At 44.2% G+C, this 21121-nt stretch overlaps 1 protein-coding gene across 4 annotated transcripts in view; it reads right to left on the bottom strand.

The window, feature by feature from the left end:
• LOC128340339 (structural maintenance of chromosomes protein 6-like) overlaps positions 1–21121 on the bottom strand; it is an 81854-nt gene that overhangs the window by 32058 nt on the left and 28675 nt on the right. For all 4 annotated transcript variants that reach the window (XR_008313627.1, XR_008313628.1, XR_008313626.1 and 1 more), the window contains exons 13-19: positions 18048–18212; positions 16465–16643; positions 15013–15211; positions 13666–13780; positions 12936–13096; positions 12667–12802; positions 10647–10727 (exon numbers count right to left, since the gene is read on the bottom strand). Coding sequence is in view for 1 of the 4 variants with exons in the window: in XM_053285329.1 (XP_053141304.1) it covers positions 10647–10727; positions 12667–12802; positions 12936–13096; positions 13666–13780; positions 15013–15211; positions 16465–16643; positions 18048–18212 (1036 nt within the window). In the remaining 3 variants the exon portion in view is untranslated. The remainder of the gene's footprint in view (positions 1–10646; positions 10728–12666; positions 12803–12935; positions 13097–13665; positions 13781–15012; positions 15212–16464; positions 16644–18047; positions 18213–21121) is intronic.

Here is a 21121-nt window from a genome sequence, read left to right as displayed (position 1 = left end):
ACACCTTTCAGGAAACGTTTACATTCCGGGTGGGAGAAAACCGTGGACCCATCCCATCCCTTGTGCTTTGACGAGATTGCAGCCAAATGCAGCTTAATGGAGACATTCGCCAATCCACTCAGTTTGAGCGACGTCAGGTAACGTAGCACATCCCGAGGGGTCGCACGCAATGGTGTGACACTCTTCCCCCTCATATAACTCTTGAAGCGGTTCCACTTGCAGGCATAACTGCGTCTTGTCGACGCACGCCTACTGTTTAGTAAGATGTTGTTTAATAGTTGATTCTCCAAGCGGTCAGCTTGAGAGAGTGCACATCGGGGTGTAACACCTTTCCGTGTTCTCTTTGCAACAGGTTTGGAGCCTTGGGGAACTTGTGGAACACTGAATGAGACATTCCCAGAAGTGTGGCAAACCACGGTTGGCGCGGCCACCATGGGGCCAGAAGTATGCATTTCGTTTGGTCCCGCAATATCTGTGCAACCACACGGCCCATTAACGGCAGCGGGGGGAAAAGATATAACAGCCCCGTCTTCCAGGCCCGTTGAAAAGCATCCCCCAGGGATCCCTGGCCTATGCCCGCACGCGAACAATAATTGGCACACTTTTTGTTGGCAACCGTGGCAAATAAGTCTATCGATGGCACCCCCCAGATCTCGAACACCCTGTCGAGATACATCGGGTTGATTTCCCACTCGTGTCTTTGGTTGAAACTGATGTCCCTGCTGAGCCTGTCGGCCAAGCAGTTGTCTACACCCTTTATATGTATTGCCACTGGGTGAATTGAATGTTGAATGCACCAGTCCCATATTTTTCTCGCAAGTAGGCAAAGAGACAGTGACACTGTCCCCCCTTGATGGTTGAGGTAGGCAATCGCCGTCGTGTTGTCCAACTCCAGCTGCACTGACCGTCCCCTTATCATAGGTTCGAATGCCCTTAGGCCCTGAAACACAGCCAATAGCTCCAAGTAATTTATATGCTGAAGTCTCTGCAACTGGGTCCATGTCCCCTGCACGCATACGCTGGCGCAATGCGCACCCCAGCCTGCCATCGAGGCATCTGTCGTTATCCGGGAGGTGGGCTCCTTGGACACAAACTCGACTCCTTTGCCCAAATTGTCCATGTCTAGCCACCACCCCAGGCTGGCGAGGACATGTTGTGGTAGTGTCAAGTGCATATTCTGGCCATCCACATTGGGTCGGAAGTTGTGGAGAAACCAATGCTGCAATGTGCGCATGCGGAGGCGCGTGTGTGACACCGTTGCGGTGCATGATGCCATCAAACCCAACATCCGCTGGATTCGAACCGCTGGCTGCCGTGGAGTCCTCTGAAAGTGACGTATGAGTTCGTGCATTTGGGTAATTCTTTCCGCAGGTAAGAACGCCCTGGCCAATTCCAAGTCCAGCACCGCTCCGATGAAGTTCACTCGAGTCATGGGTTCGAGTCTCGACTTCTTCCAATTCACATTGATGCCGAGGCACTCCAATAAGGCTAGCAGCATCTGCACTTGGCGGGTAAGTAAACTCCTGTCGTGGCTCACCACGAGCCAATCGTCTAAATACGGATACAGCCTCAAGCCCTGAGTTCGTAGGTGGGCTACAACCACCGCCATCACCTTTGTGAACACTCTGGGCGCAGTAGAAAGTCCAAATGGAAGCACCACATATTGATAGATCTGTGCCCCCACTGTAAACCGGAGGAACTTGCGATGACTCTCCTGTATCCCGATATGAAAATAAGCGTCCTTGAGATCCAGAGTAACTGCCCACTGTTCGTTCACCAGCAGAGGCAGAATTCCCTGCAGCGTCACCATCCTGAATTTCCTGGTCAGAATGAAGAGGTTGAGCCCCCTCAGGTCCATTATGGCTCTTATTCCACCGTCTCTCTTTGGTATCTGAAAATACCGGGAATAGTAGCCGGTCAGTCTGTTCGCCCATTGCACCCGCGTGATCGCCTGTTTCTCCAGCAGCACCTTGACCTCCTCCCGCAACACCTCCGTGGCTGGTGTATAGACCAGTCCAGAGAAGGGAGGCCTTGTCTCGAACTCCAACGCATATCCAGTCTGCACTATTCTTAGTACCCACCGGTCGGATGTTATGTTGTGCCATGCTGGCGCACGGCTTGCCAGTTTGATGTTGATCCTGGCAACTACAGGGCCGATGTAGTGGGTCCTGGATTGTAGCGTTGGACTTAATTGGCTGCTGCAAAACTGATGCAGTGGACGAACAGTCCCGTCAAAAGCTCTTGCTGGAAGCGTCCTTGTCGCCTTGACGAGCTGTCTTTCCTTTTTGTTTTTGGTTAAAGCCCTTACCGCGTTGGTAAGGTCTGAATTGTTTTCGGTATTCTTTGCGGTCCCGATACCGATCACTCTTTCTCTGATAATAAGTGCGGCTCCTTGCAGTTGAGCTGGAACCGCTCGAAGGCACCATAAAGGTGCGGGCAGTGAATTTAGATTTTTTCAACGTCTCCATTGACGTGTCCGTGTCCTCATGGAATAAACCTTTGCCGTCAAATGGCAAGGACTCGACTTTCTCCTTCATGTCTGTCTGCAGGGTTGCTGAGCGAAGCCACGCATGCCTGCGCAAGCTCACTGCCGTCACCATTGCTCTCGATTCCGTCTCCGACAAGTGTTTGAATGCGCTCAGTTGTTGGCGCGTTATTGCCGTTGTTCTTTCGTACACATCATTAAATCTCCATTGGAAGTCCTCCGGAGACAAAGAGGATGAATCCTGTAAGAGCGCATCCCAAAGTAAATGGTTATAGCGTGCCATACACGCCGCATAATTAGCAATACGAATTGCTAAACTGGAGGTGCTATAGATCTTTCGACCCATAACGTCCATTTTCCTCCCCTCTTTGTCAGCAGGCGTGGAATGACGGTGTCCACTCTTGGTGGATGAAGCGCAACTGACAACCAAGGAGTTCGGTATAGGATGACGTAACAGGTAAGAGTTCTCTCCTTCAGTCACCCTATACAAATTTTCAATGCGCTTGGAAGTTGGAGCCCCGACCCCCACTGAGTCCCATGCCACCTTCGCAGCCTTGTCTATCCCAGGAATCATGGTGAGGGCAACAGGATGCGAAGTCTTAGACCGCTTCATCATATTATAGACCGGGTCAGCAACGTCCGCATCCGGAGAGCTTACGTCCATGCCCAGGGCTTCAGCGATGTCCCTTATGAGGATATGGTAAGCTTTCAATTCCTCAGTTGGCGAGGTGGATAGTTTTGGTGGCACATCCGAAGGGGGGTCAGACCTACGACTGATATCATCTCTGTCAGAGGCCGGTCCCGACTCATCGTCCTCACTGTCATCAGAGGGTGAAGATGATGGTTCAGAAGGAGGAGGTGTTGCTTTCCTCTTTCTTTTCCCAGCAGGTTTTTTTTTTTTGGCATCCTCGTCTGGACCACAGGTAATTGTGAATTCTCTGGAAGGTAGGTTTGAACTTGCACCAATGGTGTTTGTATAGGCAAGTTCACAGACGGCCCCTGATGGTCTGCATGCTCTGACTGCAGCAGCGGCTGAGCCAGTTGTCCAGCCTGCACAAAATTCCGCAGCCCTTGCACTGGTTGCATTTCTACCTGTGCCGCTTTCCAACGCAAGAACTCTGCATAATCATCTGGCACCCCATGGCGGAAACCGCAGGAATGAGTTGGCTGCAGCATCGTAGAGCACTCGACATCGGTTCTTGGATCCTGGACCACTGCTGGTGTCAGTGAGGCAACATGAGGCAGATCAGCCAGCTCTCCACCTCCAGGACCCTCGTCTAAGCCTGTCGACAGGAAGCCGCGAAACGTCGCACCCGAGGGTGTACTCGAACTCGACTCCAGCAGTTCTCTAAGTCCGTCCCCGTGTGTAGCCAGACTCGGAGTCCTCGGCGTCGAGGGGGACTGTGCCGGCGTCAATGCCGGTGACAAAAGATGAGGAATCCTCCTCAATGTCGAAGCCGTCAACACCGACGAAGGAGCAGTGTTCACATTCAATATCTGCTCCGGCACCGTGGACGCCGACGGAGGAATGGCATACACCGCCTGGGCAGTTATGGGAGGCTCCGATGCCGAGACTTGCAAATGCCTCGACGCCGATATCGACGTCGGCGTCGATGTCGATTCCAATGTCGACGCCTGTCCCAGACTGCCTTGGTCCAATCTCGATGTCGGCGTTGGGTGTCGACGTCGAGACTAACGTCGATGTCGAAGCCGAGACCATCCTGACCGTCGATACTGGAGGTGTCGACGTCGAGGCTGTAGGGGACTCAGCCGAGTCCACGTCGTAAATCTGTGCTGCCGTCGGTGAGGGAGTTCGATGTCGAGACTCCTCACGATGGCGACCTTCCCTCTCAGAAGCATGACGATCTCTATCCTTATGCTTCCGTTTTTTGGAAACCTCCTTTGGTTTCTTAAACAGAGTGTCAACAGTGGTTTTAGACTGCTTATCAGCAGACCCACTGGAACCCAATCCCGGGGAGCTTGACGCACCGCACTCCTTCGACATCGAAGCTCCCGATGTTGAACCGGAACTCATCGACGCCGACGGACGAGGAGTTGGCGGCCGAAGTGCCTCCTCATATAACGCAGCTCGAAGCCTGAGAGCTCTATTTTGTCTAGTTTGTTTTGAAAACGAGCAGCATATCTTACATGCCGCCGTGTTATGATTCTCTCCTAGGCACATCAAACAGGCGTCGTGATAATCAGTCGAAGGCAACTTTGCTCGACACTTTTCACACCGTTTGAATGTCTTCTTAGCTTCCATTGTCCAAATGCCGTTCCGAGTCAAATTCAGTAAACAATCTTAGGAACAAACAAAGCAGAGTCCGTAATCAAGTCCGTTCGCTGTTCCGAGTCAAAACCGTCCTGTACAAACTTCGAAGTTAGAATCAGAGTCCCAAATCAAGTCCGTTGTTCGTTCTGAAGTCAAACCAATTAATCCGCTCAGTAGAGAATAGTCAAACAGTCCGAAGTCAAATTTTTGATAATAATTGAGGAGCAACAGCCAAGAGGTGTAAGCGCTTTGGCGGTCAAGAGAAAACTGAAGGAGAGGCGCCCCAACCGTCGATTCTAACGGAAGCTGCAAGGCACGTGCAGACGGGCGGGGCGCAAAGAGGAGCTAGCTAGTCAGCCCGGGAGGTCCCTGCGCAGGCGCAGAAACCCCAGTTCTTATGGATACAATGGATCACAATCCAGATCACAGAGGAACCACAGCTGAAAAGAGCGCACCCTTTGGAGGGCATATTGGATAGTGGCACTGCGTGAGCCATACGCCTCAGTAACCTTTGAATTTGATGTGTCTGCTGTACTGGCCTGTCCCAAAAACCTGAATCAAATATTTTATCAACAGGTAACTTTCATTTGGTAAGTATGCCCTTTTTGTCTGTGTATCCAAAATTGACCCAATGTATTGTATCCTTGTCACAGGGTCAAGATGCAACTTCTGGATCCCCAGGACTTCTATTAGATGCAGGACATACTTTATCTGAGAATGTAACTCATTTTCCTCACCTGCTGCCAGGTGCCAATCAAGATAAGGAAATATTGTAATACCTTCTGTTTTCAGATGAGCTATAATTGTGGCTCATGCATTTCATAACAACTCTTGGAGTGGCTGATAAGCTGAATGGAAGCACATTGCATTGGTACACTGCACTTCCCACTGTGAACCTTAAATACTTTCTGTGGTTGCTTTGGATGCTTATATGGAAATATGCATCCTTTAAATCCAACCTCCATTCCTCCTCGTAAAGAAGCAGTAGGGTACCTTGCAAAGTTATCATATCCAACTTCCTTGTATGGACATATTTATTCAACCACCTCAAGTCCATTATGCGCCAGATTCCTCCATCTCTCTTTGGGATGAGAAAGTAATGAGTGTAGAACCCTTATCTCTGACATATCCACCATACAGGGGAAATTACACCCTTTCCCAACAAAACATCTACTTCCTCTGTTAGTGTAAGAGTCACGAGTATATTTTAATACCTGCATTAACAGGGAGAGTTTTGAACTCTATTGCATAACCGGTAGTGACAATGCACAACAGCACCATGCAGGTGCATAGTGCACTAGCCTTATAGAAGTGGAGGTTTCTATGGCATCGGTGGAACAGTCAAGCCACCAAAGATGCTGCTTGCTTGGCTCCTGTTGCTTACTATGGGAGCTCTGCTGTTTGCCTTTGGACCCATAGCTCTTATGCCAATATTGACTATAGATAGGGCCTCTTGTAATCTTTCCTTTCAAATGGCTTAAAGGACTATCGCTGGTGGTTAAAGGGATTATAGTAAGATGAATGATTGTGTACTAGAAGATGTACATGTTTTCACAGTATACTTTAGATTTTTTAAATGTCGCCATCATATTGTTAGTCTTCTCACTGAACAAGCCCTTTCTGTCAGAGGGAAGGACCTCAGTTTTCTCCTTCACATCCAACTGCAGGTTTGCAGAACAAAGTCATTCATGTCTTCTCAACAAAACAGCAGTTGCCAATGACCCTGACTCTGCCACTGCCAAATGCTTTGCTGAGCTAAGATGGGTTATATTTGTGGACTTAGCAAAATGTATCCTTGAACTTCTGACAGAATTTCTCTGATAGTCCCTTTATGTCCTGGTGCAAATTTTCCCAGATTGAATGGTGGAACTTGGTCATATTATTTTTATCTATCTATCTATCTATCTATCTATTATTTTATATCCCGCTCTTCCTCCAAGGAGCCCAGAGCGGTGTACTACACTTAGGTTTCTCCTCCCAACAACCCTGTGAAGTAGGTTAGGCTGAGAGAGAGTGACTGGCCCAGAGTCACCCAGTTAGTCCCATGGCTGAATGGGGATTTGAACTCTGGTCTCCCCGGTCCTAGTCCGGCACTCTAACCACTACACCACGTTGGCTCTTATATGATCCATTTTGCAGCCCTCCTTGTCTACTGGCACAGAGTAGTGACGGCCAGACTTGCTGGAAGTTGCATAGTCTATCACTAACGAGTCGGCATGGGATGTTTCAAAAGGAAAGAGTCATCCTCCTCCTGTAAAAGCCTAACCTTAGAGGTTGGAGTTGCAGTAATCAGTACATCCCATGCTGACTGTGCAGCCTTTCTAATGGCAGAGAATAGATAGAGCAACTGGTTATGCAGAGTGAGATGCTGCCATAAAGTCAAAAAGGGTATTTAATTTCTGAGGTCTGCTTTTTAAACTCTAGACCTAAAACTTTAGCCATCTCCGACACCTGCATGTGATACGCATTCAACTCCTCTGCATGGGAGATTGAAGGCCCAGATAGTACATTTTCATCCGGAGACAGGTCAGAAGGGTGTTCAGTTGCTGCCGACTCAACATCGGAAGCAGAGGAAAACATATAATCCTCTTCAGAGGAGGGTTTCTCCTCTTCTTAAATTGCCTGAGTAGATTTATGTGAAGCACACATACCCTGCACACGGCTGGTCTCCTCAGGGACCACCAGCACATCCTTAGCAGGTGTAGTAGAACTCTGTGAAACAGCAGTTGATGTAGTCAGAGACTTTAAGGAAAAATAGGGACCTGCAGCTGCAGAGGGATTTTAAACAGAGTTTCTCCCTTTTGCCCCAGGAGTGCAGATGGAGCTGTGCCACTTTCACTGACCGAAGCTGGTCACTCCTACCATCTCCCATTCTCTCTAAGGAAGCAGACCTGTGTTTTTCCACAGACAGTCATCATCATAGTCATATGGTAAGCCTGGTGGCACAGTGCAATGATATTACTGGACCCTAGTTGGCTTTCCACTGCAGCTGTGGTGGTGAGAACAGCCCAGCCATGCAGGTGAATTCCAGTAACCAGAACAGCTGCAGAGATGTAAGCACTGTATAAATCACTCGATGCAGAGGAATGACCAAAATGCTGAGTAGAGAGTAATGTCTAGCTGAAAACAGAGTTGTCGTCATAGGAACAGGAATGACATCCTCCTCAACATCGTTCTCCATATCCAGGCCTTGACTTAAAGATCCTCTAAATGATGAAGCCAATGGAGTGCTTTCAGTAGAAACTAACAGAGAAAACAAGGAATAGATTTAGACCAATGTCCTCTCCTGCTAAAATGTCCTCCTCCACATCGACAGAGAAGGACATATTTGTGAATAAGACTCTCCTCCTTTGATATTGACAGATCCATCAATGGTGATAGGTGTCTTGACGCAGTCTCTGTCAGGGTTGGCACGAGGTCTGAAGCTTGCTCTCTCGACACCAAGGTCGATGTCCACTTTGATGTTGACAGAGAAGTTGCTGGCAATCTGGCCACAGCAGCTGATTCCTTCAACAATAAAGTCAATGTTGATGTCTGTTTCAACATCTGACAGCAGGGATGCCTGCACCACAGGTGTTTGAACCTCTGACGAGGACAGTGTTCGAAGAGTCAACTTCAATGCGGAGGCATCCAGCGACTCGAGGGGTTTCCATTTCTTTGATGTTGATTCTGAAAGTAGTTCCTCTCCGAGGACCTCTTCTTTTTCTTATGTTTCCTATGGTGATTCCCCGAGGCAGAATCTTTTGAGACCTCCACTAGGCATTCGAATATATACTCCCCTAATGTCAAAGCTCCACTTGAAATCTATGATTTAGAAGGTTTCAACACTGATGTTGATACCGACAACAGTGACTGTGGAGATTCTGGCATCGTCATTGGGGGGCAAAGCAGTTGCTCGTACAGAGCTGCCCTGGGTAAGTGCCCGGCTTTTTAAGGTTTGGCAAGAGAAGGACATGCAAATTCATGAGGTCCTGCACAAGGACAGAACCCATGCTTATGAGCAATCATCTTCATTACAGTCATAGACCAGCATAAAATACAGGGGATTATTACACAGTGCAAAGTGTAATGTGTAATTATATATTAAAGGGACTATGGAAACATTAAAAAGCATTTAAATGCATAAAATAGCATAAAAAAGCATATAAGACATAAAGGTAAAAAAGGATAAAAAGGGATAAAAGTGGCTGCCCCACTTCTTTGGAATTCTCTTCCCCTTCAGATTCGTCTAGCCCATTCCTTACTGATCTTCAAATCTCTATTGAAGTCTTTTCTTTTTCACCAGGCTTTTGCCCTGTAGCTTACTTCATTTGTTTTTTGTTAGTTACTTTAGTTTTAAATTTACAATGTAATTTTTATTGTTGCCTTGTTTGCATGTTTTTGTGCACCACCCAGAGTCTTTGGAGTGGGCAGTATATTAAATGTTTCAAACAAACAAACAAACAAACAAACAAACAAACAAACAAACAAACAAACAAAGAGGCGTAATTGCATAAAAGCCTAAGTGATAAATACAGCAAGATTATATAACTATATATAAAATGCGCAAAGCTATAGTACAAAAAGTGGGAGGAGCATAAGTCTTTCGAATGGTGTGCTGTGTTGGATGAGCGCATTGTAGCATGCAGGAGGCAGCAGAAGATCAGCATAGGGCTGCTTGGACCTACTGCTTACCAGCATCCGATGGATTTTGGACGCTGCTGCAAAGAAGCTGGCAAAACTGTATGTAATAGTGGGCTTAGAGTCAAAGCAGCATAGAGATACAGATATGGCTCGAACGTCCTGGGTACTTGCATAGCAATGGGTGGATAAAGGAAGAGTGGATGTCTATGTAATACAAACAGTGAAGTAGGACATGCTCAATTGTTTCAATCTGCCCAGAGCCGCAGGGGCATTGTCGCTCTGTCAGTGGGATCTTTTTGAAACGGCCTTCAAGCACAGCTGAGGGGAAGGCATGACAACATTCCAAGGTGAATGTCGTCCTATGCTTTGGGACTTCCAATTGAGTAAGATATGAAGCCAGGGAGGGTGAATATGTAACACATGTTTTTCACTAATGAGAAAATTCGGGACCCTGCTTAAATCAGTTTGGCACTCTATATCCATTATACACCGTTTGATAGAAATTTTGGCCTGATCACAGCCCATATTAGGTAGAATCAAGGGGGAAAGGCCCAAGGGCGCTATTTTTGTCTCAACTAACAATTTCCATTTAGATTGGTGAAAGGATAAGGTTAAGGGAGCAAGACCAACGAGGTGAAAGGATAGTCTGAGCCAATAGCTGAGAATGGCCTCCCACAACCTGGCCTCCACTTTGATCAGGTCTGTCTCCAAGCACAGAGTGGCATCAGAGACACATCTTGGAGGACTGGAATTTAGATTGCAAGCATTCCAGTGGGGCCCCAGGCTTATGAATGTCCAATGGGTCACACTATAGATCTGTCCATTTAACCGGGAATGACAATTGCAAGTCTCTGTTTACTGATTTTACAGTCTTTTTTTAAAAAAGTGTTTAACTGTACTCTGGCACACACAAACACACCCCTATCTCTCGGAGAAGGAGATTTTTTTTTTTTACAATTTCCCTTCCCTCTGCAGCCACTTATGTCTCCCAAAAATATGTGCTTGAGGACTGTGGCACAGGGTCAGTTTTGGGAGCCATAGGGAGCTGCAGGAGGAGAATCAGCAAAAATCATGCACATCCCTTGCACGACAGAAAACCCTGGCACATTGTTGCAGGGTTAATCTGGATGTTGGCCAGTGACATTAGATTCTCAGAAATCTCACTGACTCTCATGATGAAGGTTATTCACCATCACCAGCTCAGTAACACAGAATTATGATACAGAAATATTTATAAAAGTTAGGAAATGTCAAAACAATTCTTACTAATGTAGAGATGACCACTGATTGGTGTTCTTCTACATTCTCAAGATCTGTAATTTCTAGAGTTATTCTTCTCATATCTACCTGAAATGTCAGTGAGGGGAAAAAGTTATTTGTTAGTAAAGTTCATGCCCCTCCGCAAAAATCGCTTCAACACAGACATTTAACATTTTGTATTATTATGGATAAGCAGCCCTAAACTATTTTCAAATTATTGCTTTGCAATAATTACCTATATAAATCACCTGGGGGGAGGGGACTGAGCATCGAAGAAGAAATCAGAGCTATCAGTCTGATGGAGCTCTACAGATGACTACTATAATTTCTTGAGCACCATTCACAAGTTATGTTCAAACAATCAGAATTTATTAGTCTGATGATTTACTATGCCCAGTCCTGTGTATACAATGAATGCATATAGGATGGAGGCAGGCTTCCCCCATCATACATGTATTCAAATGCACATCCAGAATATGTGTATGCAATGCTCCACATAACTAGAAACGCTTAGTTGTAGATATCTGAATCCGTGTATAGCATAAGGCAGAGCCTGCAGCCCGCACCATATATGCAGAGGGCAGGGCATAACTTTGAACAAGACTTTGGTGCATTATTTATATCAAGGGGTGTAGCAAGGTTGGAGTGGCCCTGGGACAAAAAGTGAAGAAGGGTCCCTGCTCTCCCCCCGCCCTTCTTCAGGGAGGCACAAGGAAGAGAGCAGAGAGCAAACTGTCACCCAACTGGTGGGGGGAGGGCCTCTCTCAGAGGTCCAGGGACATTTGTTCTCCATTGTTCAAATGTAGCTGTGCCCCCATTATAGTGGTAGTTCCATACAAGTAGGCTCAGCATCGATATGGTAAGGGTAGACATTTTTCCAAACTACAGCTCGCTCTTGAAACTGAGATCACTCAGAGCCTTCTGAATTATTTAATAAACTATTTCTTTAATTTCATTGTGTCCCTTGTTTGAACGTTACTTCGGCTTATGGTAGTGGAAAGGACTACATGAGGATGTGATTAATATATAGTGTGGATTCAGCCTAGTGATTGGATGAGGTAACTTTCCAGCCACATGATTCTGTTTTTGCTCCTCACCAGTCATGTTAAGTATCACAGGGTAACATCTAGAATAGATTAAAGTTTTCAACATCATAATATGTTGAAGTTCAGGGTATATGAGAGTTACAGCTGAGCCAAATTGTGTGCATTTCTATGATCACATTTTTAAAACTGCCTGTTTTAGGTGCTGAAACTTTGCTAAGAAACTTGTGATGGACAAGCTCTAGCCTTGGAAATGCAGAAATCATCTGTTTTGTTCTCCTCCCAAAATCAGGGAAATTACCCTCCTTTCCCCCAAAACACCCTGCCAGCCAGCCCTCATCCTTAAAGAGTCCCTCCCTCCCCTTTACTAATTAGTCTCCCAGGGTGAGAAGAAGCAGCATCAACATCCCTTTCATGGACCTCAAGTGTAAAAAGACACATCAAGAGAAGATCTGTTCCTGCCACGTGCAGAAGGGAAGGACAGACAGGTGAAGTCGTCTTTTCCCAGTACTATTGCAAATGCAAGTCTTATTACACAGGACAGGTCAGTGAAGAGACACCACCTTAATACTGCTCACCCTTGGGGATCTGTAATTAAAACTAGTTGTTCAAGGAGGTGGAGTGCTGGAAGGGGAGGTGATGCCAGTGAATTTCTCTAAACGGGAAGGGTTCGTTTCTTTTTTGGAATTAGAATTGCCCGAGTTCTCAAAATTACTTCCTCTGAAAACAAAACTTACAGAATTTCACCAATATCACTACAGCAAATCGTACAATATATACCTGTTGGTGATGTTTTTGGTTTTGCATCTTGTGCATTTCAGGGTTTAAAAGAGGATATTTTGATGCTTTTTAGAACCAAAAATGCCTTAACACCAAGAAAAGGAAAAAAGATTGGTAATACTGTATGGTAAAAAATATTAACATACACTTGACCAATTAGAATTATTTTCCAATGTGACAGGTACTTCCTAACAATTTCTTACTTTTAATTTCTTTTGGTGATGAAGATGATCAGTAAGGAGGCGGTCATTATTTCTTATGTCATGGCCAAGGCAAGTTATTCGTTCCTGAAGTCTTAATAGATTGCCTTTTTTGATTTCAACTTCTTTCTTCAAGTGACTTCAGAAACAAAGCAATAGACATTTAACACCAAAACATGTTTTCCAATTAGAACACTAAAACAGAAGAACTAAACTGAACCAGTACAGCAATTCTCATCTCTCTTGGAGAAAATGATGGTATTAATACTTACCTTATGTCTGCCTCCACATCTCTGCTGAGGAATCTGGATCTGGTATATTCACAAGAATAATAACGTCGCTCAAACACTTGGTCACCATCAGCAGTAAAAGCTTCTCTACAATTTTTTGGAGGCCTGTTTCTCTGCATTACTTCCCGAGCTTCACTATTATTCTTGGGAAAAGAACACAAAAAGTAGTTTCTTCAGTCCTGTATTACTTGGGGTTTTCAAGAAAATATTTTAGAAGGAACTTGATCTTTGAATTTCAAACATAATACATTAACGTGACCATTACAATCCTTTCACCCCACTTCCACAATTATCCTTTAAAATATGCTGCTTGAAGGCAAGTAGGCACATTCCAATACCCTTTTTTGCAGGTCTACATCCATCTTTCAAGAAGGAACCCCTCCTCTCATGGATATTCATCATGTACACCCTCCCCCGCACACACAGACGCTGTAACAGCAACTGGGGAGCCAGTTTTAAATTAATGTAGGCCTCAGTCTCTGCCTCACCAGAACACACAAAAGCCTGCAAGTCTAATTTTTATAACAGCCTCCAATGCTCGCTTTCCAACATAACTTGCCAGCTAATATGAGAAACTTCGGCCACTGCAAATAAGTTCTGGGCAATACAGCAATAGAATCTACATTCTAGTTAACAGTGGGTGAACTGAACGGTCACAGAAGGATAAATTACATGGTTTACATGCGCTCCGTGTATGACAGTTAATGCTTACTTTGATCAGTAGAACCGATTCTATGTTCCTCATGTCAATTAAACAATTGGCAACTACTGCATTATCAATGTCTAATGCGTTCAAGACTGATGGGAAGTTGTTACAAACAACTGCCCTAAAAGAAGAGTTAAAGAAATAATGCACATTTTAAATTGTGACAGTGAAATATGCAGCATTACAAAATAGGCACAGCTACAAAATATTTCAATTTTTACATTTTCATAAACTTGAGAGCATCTGCCATATTTGCAAGAAGCCACTTAATGTAAAACACTGGATTCTAACCAATCAGCTCAGAGAGAACGATTTCCAAAAGTGTAGCAGTATTTGTGGGTTTACGCTGAAATAAACTGCACTGAACTCAGAAGAAATAATTGCTGGGGGGGGGGAGTGTGTGTGTGTGTGTGTGTGTATATATATATATATATTGCAGTTATAGCTACTACTCTTTAATATTTAGAAGACAGACTATCAAAGAATTAAGAAATTCAACTATGTTCACAGATTTGGAAAAAATGTATTCAGTCCCACAATCCTCATCTGTAGTCAGACTATGAATTACAATACAGATAAGCTTATTAACTAGAGTTTACAGAACTGTTTTGGCAAAAACGGAGGACCTTTGGAAAAAACCTTGCCCTAGTTTTTGTTGTTGTAGTTGTTTACATTGATGCTATCACATTTCATGATCCTACAGCTGGATTCCCAGGAGCCTCAGCTTTTCTTTCTTTCTTTAAAAAAACAACATAGCTTTGTCATGAGTCCAATCAGAATTGAGACAATGCTTCCTCACTCTCATGACTTCTGGAAATGACCAAATGGCAGCTGTCAGCTGTTAAAAGTTGCCAGGAGCACAATCTGCCCCTTAGCTCCTTGGAGGAAGGAGCGTGATACAAATGCAAATAAGCTGCCATCACTGGCAAATTTGCCACTGGCCACCAGCGTTCCCTATAAGGGGTGTGCGCATGCTCACACTTATTTGGATGTCCGCTCAGTCAATTTTAGATCCCGTTCAGGCTGAATCAGGAAAGCCCCACTCTAAATTCACATGTGCACACACTGCCTTGATACTGCTGCCAAGAATAAAACTCATTCCGCACACAGATGAAAAAAATTAGAGAGAACACTGCCGGCCACTCCATTTTACAGAGCCCAGAATTGCTGAAATGCTTCCCTGTCTTCCCAACATGCAAAACTGGTGGAGAAACTGAGGAAGGTATTTTGGCTCAGCCTAATTAAAAGCTGGCACTGAAGCATCTACACATTTTAACTATAGTGCAACAGTCCACTTAAAAAGATTTTTTTACAGACATGCAAATTAGGTTCCATATCAAAGTTAGTGCTCACCTTTGGCTTACATCATAAACATGATTCTGAAAAGCATTGACGATTATTTGAGGACGACCACCAGCACAGAATTTTGACATTAATACCTGCAACACTCTTTCATCACTATGATTATCACACCAAAATGCTTGAACAAGGCTTTTTAAACATGCCTCAACAGCCAGAGCAAGTTCAGCATCTTTCAGATGAATAAAAGCACCTAAATGCAAGAAATAGTGTACAGTGTCAAACTATGTAAACTCTTCCAATTGTGGTATCAGTTATACTGAACATTGCAGAGCTTTGAATTCCTCTTCTTACAACACAGAAGGCATCTTCCTTTTCTAGTATATTTGATCTCCCCAAATGAATGAAATTGCAAAACTAATGCTACGACCAGTCTGCAAGCTCCCTCCCTGCAAGGCTAAATTAGGAAAGCCACCTCATAACATTAGACAAGAAAGGAATGTTGGTACTCACCATGAAGGTTTCTTCTTGCTGGTGTTCCTCGTTCCTCTGCAGTGGAATGGTGAAATGCTCATTCCTCTGCAGTGGAAGGGGATGAGAATGCCAGGGGAGCAAGCGACAGGCAGCAGGTGGGACATGATCTCCACCCCCCGACCCCCAGATCCTCTCTCTGATTGTTTGGCTTTCCATTTGTTCCTTTTGGCCCCCTTCAGCTCTCTGGTTGGTACATATGTTGTCTCGTGTTGGGGCTGATTTTTTTTTCCTGAGTTTGAGCTGTTCAATAGAACTAGAAGAAACCACCCACAAAGGGTCTATTTGAGGTTTCTTCAAATTTTAATCCTACTGCCTCTTGGAGCATGTGCATGGGGATAACCCACAATGGGTGACCTCCTACACCAGCAGAGAAGCCAATCCTTACCAAAAACAAAACCAAACCCAACACATGCCATATTACTTGTTTGGTCTGTGAATTACTTTCAGGTTATCTCCATGTACCATCCTTTTCTAATTACATAGAAAGCATACACTAATCTCCCCTGTATCTTTTTTACATAGGAAATTTAGGGGCTCAAGCTAGATGGTATTTTAAGTAAATACTATGCAGCTGTGTGCTAGTATATTATCTGTGAAATAGTGAGGCTTCAATCTAGATTGGGCTGGAGGGTAGACTTTGACTATTTGTTCCTGCCACAGTCTAGATGTGGATTGCTCCCCACCCCACACATGCAATTTAACAAAGAACAAGCAAGCACGCAGCTGCATGGCATGTGCTTAAAGCAATATGTACTTTGGCCCTTTTCCAGTGTCAAGGACACAATTTTTGAGGGCCAAGAGAGCATAATTTTAATCAGCACAAACTCCATGGACACAAATGAAGACATACAAATATTAAGTTTGCTATATCAGGTTTCATTTGCAAAATATTAATATTTTCCAATCCATTACCCTAGTTTACCGGCCAAGATTTATTTAATTTATTTAACACATAGAATTTTAATAGGTTACCTAGGGGTCCTATTGGTTTGTACTTAAACTGTCCCTGCTGATGAGCGTTTTCAATTGCTTGAATAAGGTCTGGAATACGTGGTCCAAATCTTTTCAGTCTATTTGTTTTACTCTCCATCAACTCTTTTAGCTGTCGTTGCTGGAAATCCAGATTGTGTTTCAATTCACCTTCTTCCTTCCTAAAACAGACAAACAACTAAAATATAATTCACAAGGACTACCGTATGTTCACACATACAGCCTGCAGGGCATATAATTTTTGCTTTCCAGCAAGGGGAGGGGGGGATATCCAGAGTTATTTTTACATAGTGCAACACAGACTCTTCTCGTCCTGTTCCCATCCGACTCGCAGCTCCAGCACCTATGCACCTGGCCTGGCTGCTCCAGCATGAAATTCTTAGCTTCCCATCCCTATTGCCCACCTGCCGCCTCCTCGGTCAGTCCTTAGTTTCCCATCCCCATCCTTCCAGCAGTCAAGCAGGCAAGTAGCAAAAATGGGGCACATTCTGCCTCTTCCTTGCCCGGCTCCTATTGGTCCTCAGGAGCTGCTGGGAGTTGAGGTCTGAAAGTCTCCTGACAGCAATGCACCCGATTGCATTTCCCAACAGCCTTTGCCCTGGACTGCCCTTCCGTCTATCACAGCTGAGGCAAAGGGGGTGTGTGTGTCTTCTGGAGTTGGCTACCCTCTGTAGCAAGCAGAAGACAACTCATCAGTAAAGCCGCTGGGTGTGGGCTTTCCATCTGACTTTTAGCAATGATGCTAATGAACTGTGAGTTCTAGGCAAATGCAGGCTCTTCCTGTGGACAGGGTATATATGCAAAAATGCGGTATTCAATTCTATCACTCGAAGTGGGTTTTCTCACACAATTCGATTCACAGTGTCACATACTATATTGTCCAGAAATATTTTAAAGTTAAAATCAGACTTGCAAAGCCATTAACCATTTATGACGGGCAACCACGTATCAGCAATTCTTCCTTCTCTAGAGGAAACTTCCATAACCATTTTTTTAAATTGAGAGGGGCAAGTGTGATGTTCTTCCACGCATGCAGAAAAATAGCAGAGAACTAAAATGACCCCCTCCTCCTACAAAACTTCCCAGGAAAGAGCACATGCATACTTCCCTCATATCATATTAGGAAAGGAGAGCTGGTCTTGTGGTAGCAAGCATGACTTGTCCCCATAGCTAAGCAGGGTCCACCCTGGTTGCACATGAATGGGAAACTTGATGTGTGAGCACTGTAAGATATTCATCTCAGGGAATGGAGCTGCTCTGGGAAGAGCAGAAGGTTCCAAGTTCCCTCCCTGGCATCTCCAAGACAGGGCTGAGAGAGATTCCTGCCTGCAACCTTGGAGAAGCCACTGCCAGTCTGTGTAGACAATACTGAGCTAGATGGACCAATGGTCTGACTATGTTCCTATCAGGGGAACCATCCCTGTAAAAAAAGGACAGCAAGCAGGCTCTAGGTTTGGATCAAATAGGGGAATTTGTGGATTAAGTAGGAAAAATAAAAATTCAACAAATATTCATGACATCAACAAACTGAATAATCAACCAGAGTTGCATCTGGATAAACTTACCTAAGTCTAGCAGAATCTTCCTTGTATTTATCTATAGCTTGTTCAAACTGTTTTATCTGCTGGCCAACTGATTCATCTTGATCATGCAGTCTCTTTAACTGCTCTTTCAACTGGTCAGATCTTCTCTGTCTTTCCATCTTCTCAGGCTCAGAAGTATGATCTGCACTGCAACGTTACACAAACCACAGATTTTGCTAAAGCATTGATTTGGGAAAATATCTGATACTAGCTGATCTGGTGCAAAACATCCCCTAGTTTGCCACCGCCACTTTCTCCCCCCCACCCCGCTTTTTTGACTGCCTGTCGCTTCTTCTTCTGTCCCTGCCTTCCCGCTGCTGTCATCCTCTTCTTACCGGCCCGCCACCCCCATATTCTTCTTTTGTGCTGCCTGCCCTGCTGCTGCCATTTTCTGGCTGCCCATTGGTCAGCCAGCTGCCGCCGCCGCCATTTTCTTCCCTCCCACCCATCCCATGGTGATCCGGCAGCTCTCCAAACTCCCACAAGAGCTGCCATGCATGGGATTAGCCACGAGTACATCTTAGAGAATTAAATATATAGATAGATATAGATAGATAGATGAAGAATTAGACATGTATTCACATGAACAGCATTTTAGGATTATCTTCCTTTTACACAGCTTTTACTTACAAACTATGAGTAAAACTAACATTAAATGGCCACAGCGCTCTCTCCTTTCTCCACATTTGAAACAGGGTAACAAAAATAAGAAGCAAAAGTGATTTTAGAGATGAATCTACCAACACACACACACACACACACACACACACACACACACACACACACACACATTATAATGGCCATCAAATGACAACAGGTTATATCTTCACACCTGCTTGGAAATAAAGAATTACAAATTCTACAGTTATTTAATATAGCATCATCAGCATACATGATATCTTATATCATTACACTGGCAAGGAACTAACAATCTAAAACAGACAGTAGGAAAGACAGAGGACACCAAAAGATTGCTGATTGGAGAAGCAAAGAAATAATACTATATGAATGCAGAACTGCCAGATTAAATAAGGAAAAGGGGGGGGCGGAAACTAGAGGGTTTGGATTCCACTCTCCTCATCAAAATCCTGGCAACTGAGTGAAGCTTACAGTGGTGTTACCCTTTTAGTAATCACTATTAAGGACTACAGGAGAGTTATTGCCTAGCAAAGCAAAAGGAATGTTTCCTAACACAAGAACCTGGAGTTTGCACTTCCGTGAATATTCATATGTGTTTTTTCTACAGAATCATCTGTTTGGACCAGCACACATTCTACTGACCATGCAAGGTAAAGGTGACAGAGCTAAAACAGAGAAGGCCTCTCTTTTTTCCTGTTTGCAAACCGAAGGACTTTTTTATTTGGCCTTTGATTATTCTAAAATTTTCCAGAAGGATTACCTACTGAACAATCCAGGATAAATCCAATATGTGCTTTATTGACTACAGAATAAATGATTTTATTCTTGTAATCCTGGCCATTGGCTATACTAATAACGATTACTAGACTACAGAAAAGCCTTTGATTGCATCAACCATGTCAAGATGTGAAATCTCCTTAGGAAAATGGGTGTCCCAGAACATCGCATTGTTCTCATGAGAAACCTATACACAGGACAGGAAGCCATAGTGCAGATGGTACATGGTAAAAACAGACTGGTTCCAGATCGGCAAAGGAGTAAGACAAAGGAGAAAGACTTATAAGAAAGTAAGACTTTCTCATTTATTCAACTTATATGCTGAAAATATACTGAGAGAAGCAGGATTGGAAGAAAATGAGCGTGGTTTTAAAGTTGGAGGAAGAAACATCAATAAATGCACTAGACTGATGACACCACTCTTACAGCTGAGCATGCAGATCATCTGCAAGCTCTAGTATTGAAAGTCAAGGAGCACAGTGAAAAAATGGGACTATGACTAGATATAAAGAAGACTAAACTAATGACAACGGGTATAGCAACCAGCCCCAGAATTGATAACGAAGACATTAATGAAGTGGTGGATAGCTTCTGCCTTTTAGGATCAACCATCAACAGTCAAGGATCCAGCAGTCAAGAAATACACAGCAGACTAGCACTTGGTAGGGTTGCAATGAAGGCCTTGGAAAGGATATTTAGATGCTGTGAAGTGTCTACACCTACAAAGATTAGAATCATTCGGACACTCTATGGATGCGAAAACTGGACTTTGAAGAAGCAAGATAGAAAAAGTATTGACACTTTTGAACTTTGGTGCTGGAGAAGACTTTTGAGGATACCATGGACAGCCAGGAAAAACAAACAAATGGATCATAGAACAAATTTTCACTTGAGGCACAAATGACCAGGCTTAAACTATCATACTTTGGACACATTACAGGTAAAACTCGGAAAATTAGAATATCGTGCAAAAGTTCATTAATTTCAGTAATGCAAATTAAAAGGTGAAACTGATATATGAGACAGACGCATTACATGCAAAGCGAGATAAGTCAAGCCTTAATTTGTTATAATTGTGATGATCATGGCGTACAGCTCATGAAAACCCCAAATCCACAATCTCAGAAAATTAGAATATTACATGGAACCAAGAAGACAAGGATTGAAGAATAGAACAATATCGGACCTCTGAAAAGTATAAGCATGCATATGTATTCAGTACTTGGTTTGGGCCCCTTTTGCAGCAATTACTGCCTCAATGCGGCGTGGCATGGATGCTATCAGCCTGTGGCACTGATGAGGTATTACGGAAGACCAGGATGCTTCATTAGCGGCCTTCAGCTCTTCTGCATTGTTTGGTCTCATGTCTCTCATCCTTCTCTTGGCAATGCCCCATAGATTCTCTATGGGGTCAGGTCAGGCGAGTTTGCTGGCCAATCAAGCACAGTACACTGTATACTTTTTAGAGGTCCAATATTGTTCTATTCTTCAATCCTTGTCTTCTTGGTTCCATGTAATATTCTAATTTTCTGGGATTGTGGATTTGGGGTTTTCATGAGCTGTACGCCATGATCATCACAATTATAACAAATTAAGGCTTGACTTATCTCGCTTTGCATGTAATGCATCTGTCTCATATA

The sequence above is a fragment of the Hemicordylus capensis genome, chromosome 1, assembly GCF_027244095.1.
Source record: "Hemicordylus capensis ecotype Gifberg chromosome 1, rHemCap1.1.pri, whole genome shotgun sequence".
NCBI classification, from domain to species: domain Eukaryota; kingdom Metazoa; phylum Chordata; class Lepidosauria; order Squamata; family Cordylidae; genus Hemicordylus; species Hemicordylus capensis.
This window is presented reverse-complemented; position numbering and strand designations above follow the sequence as displayed.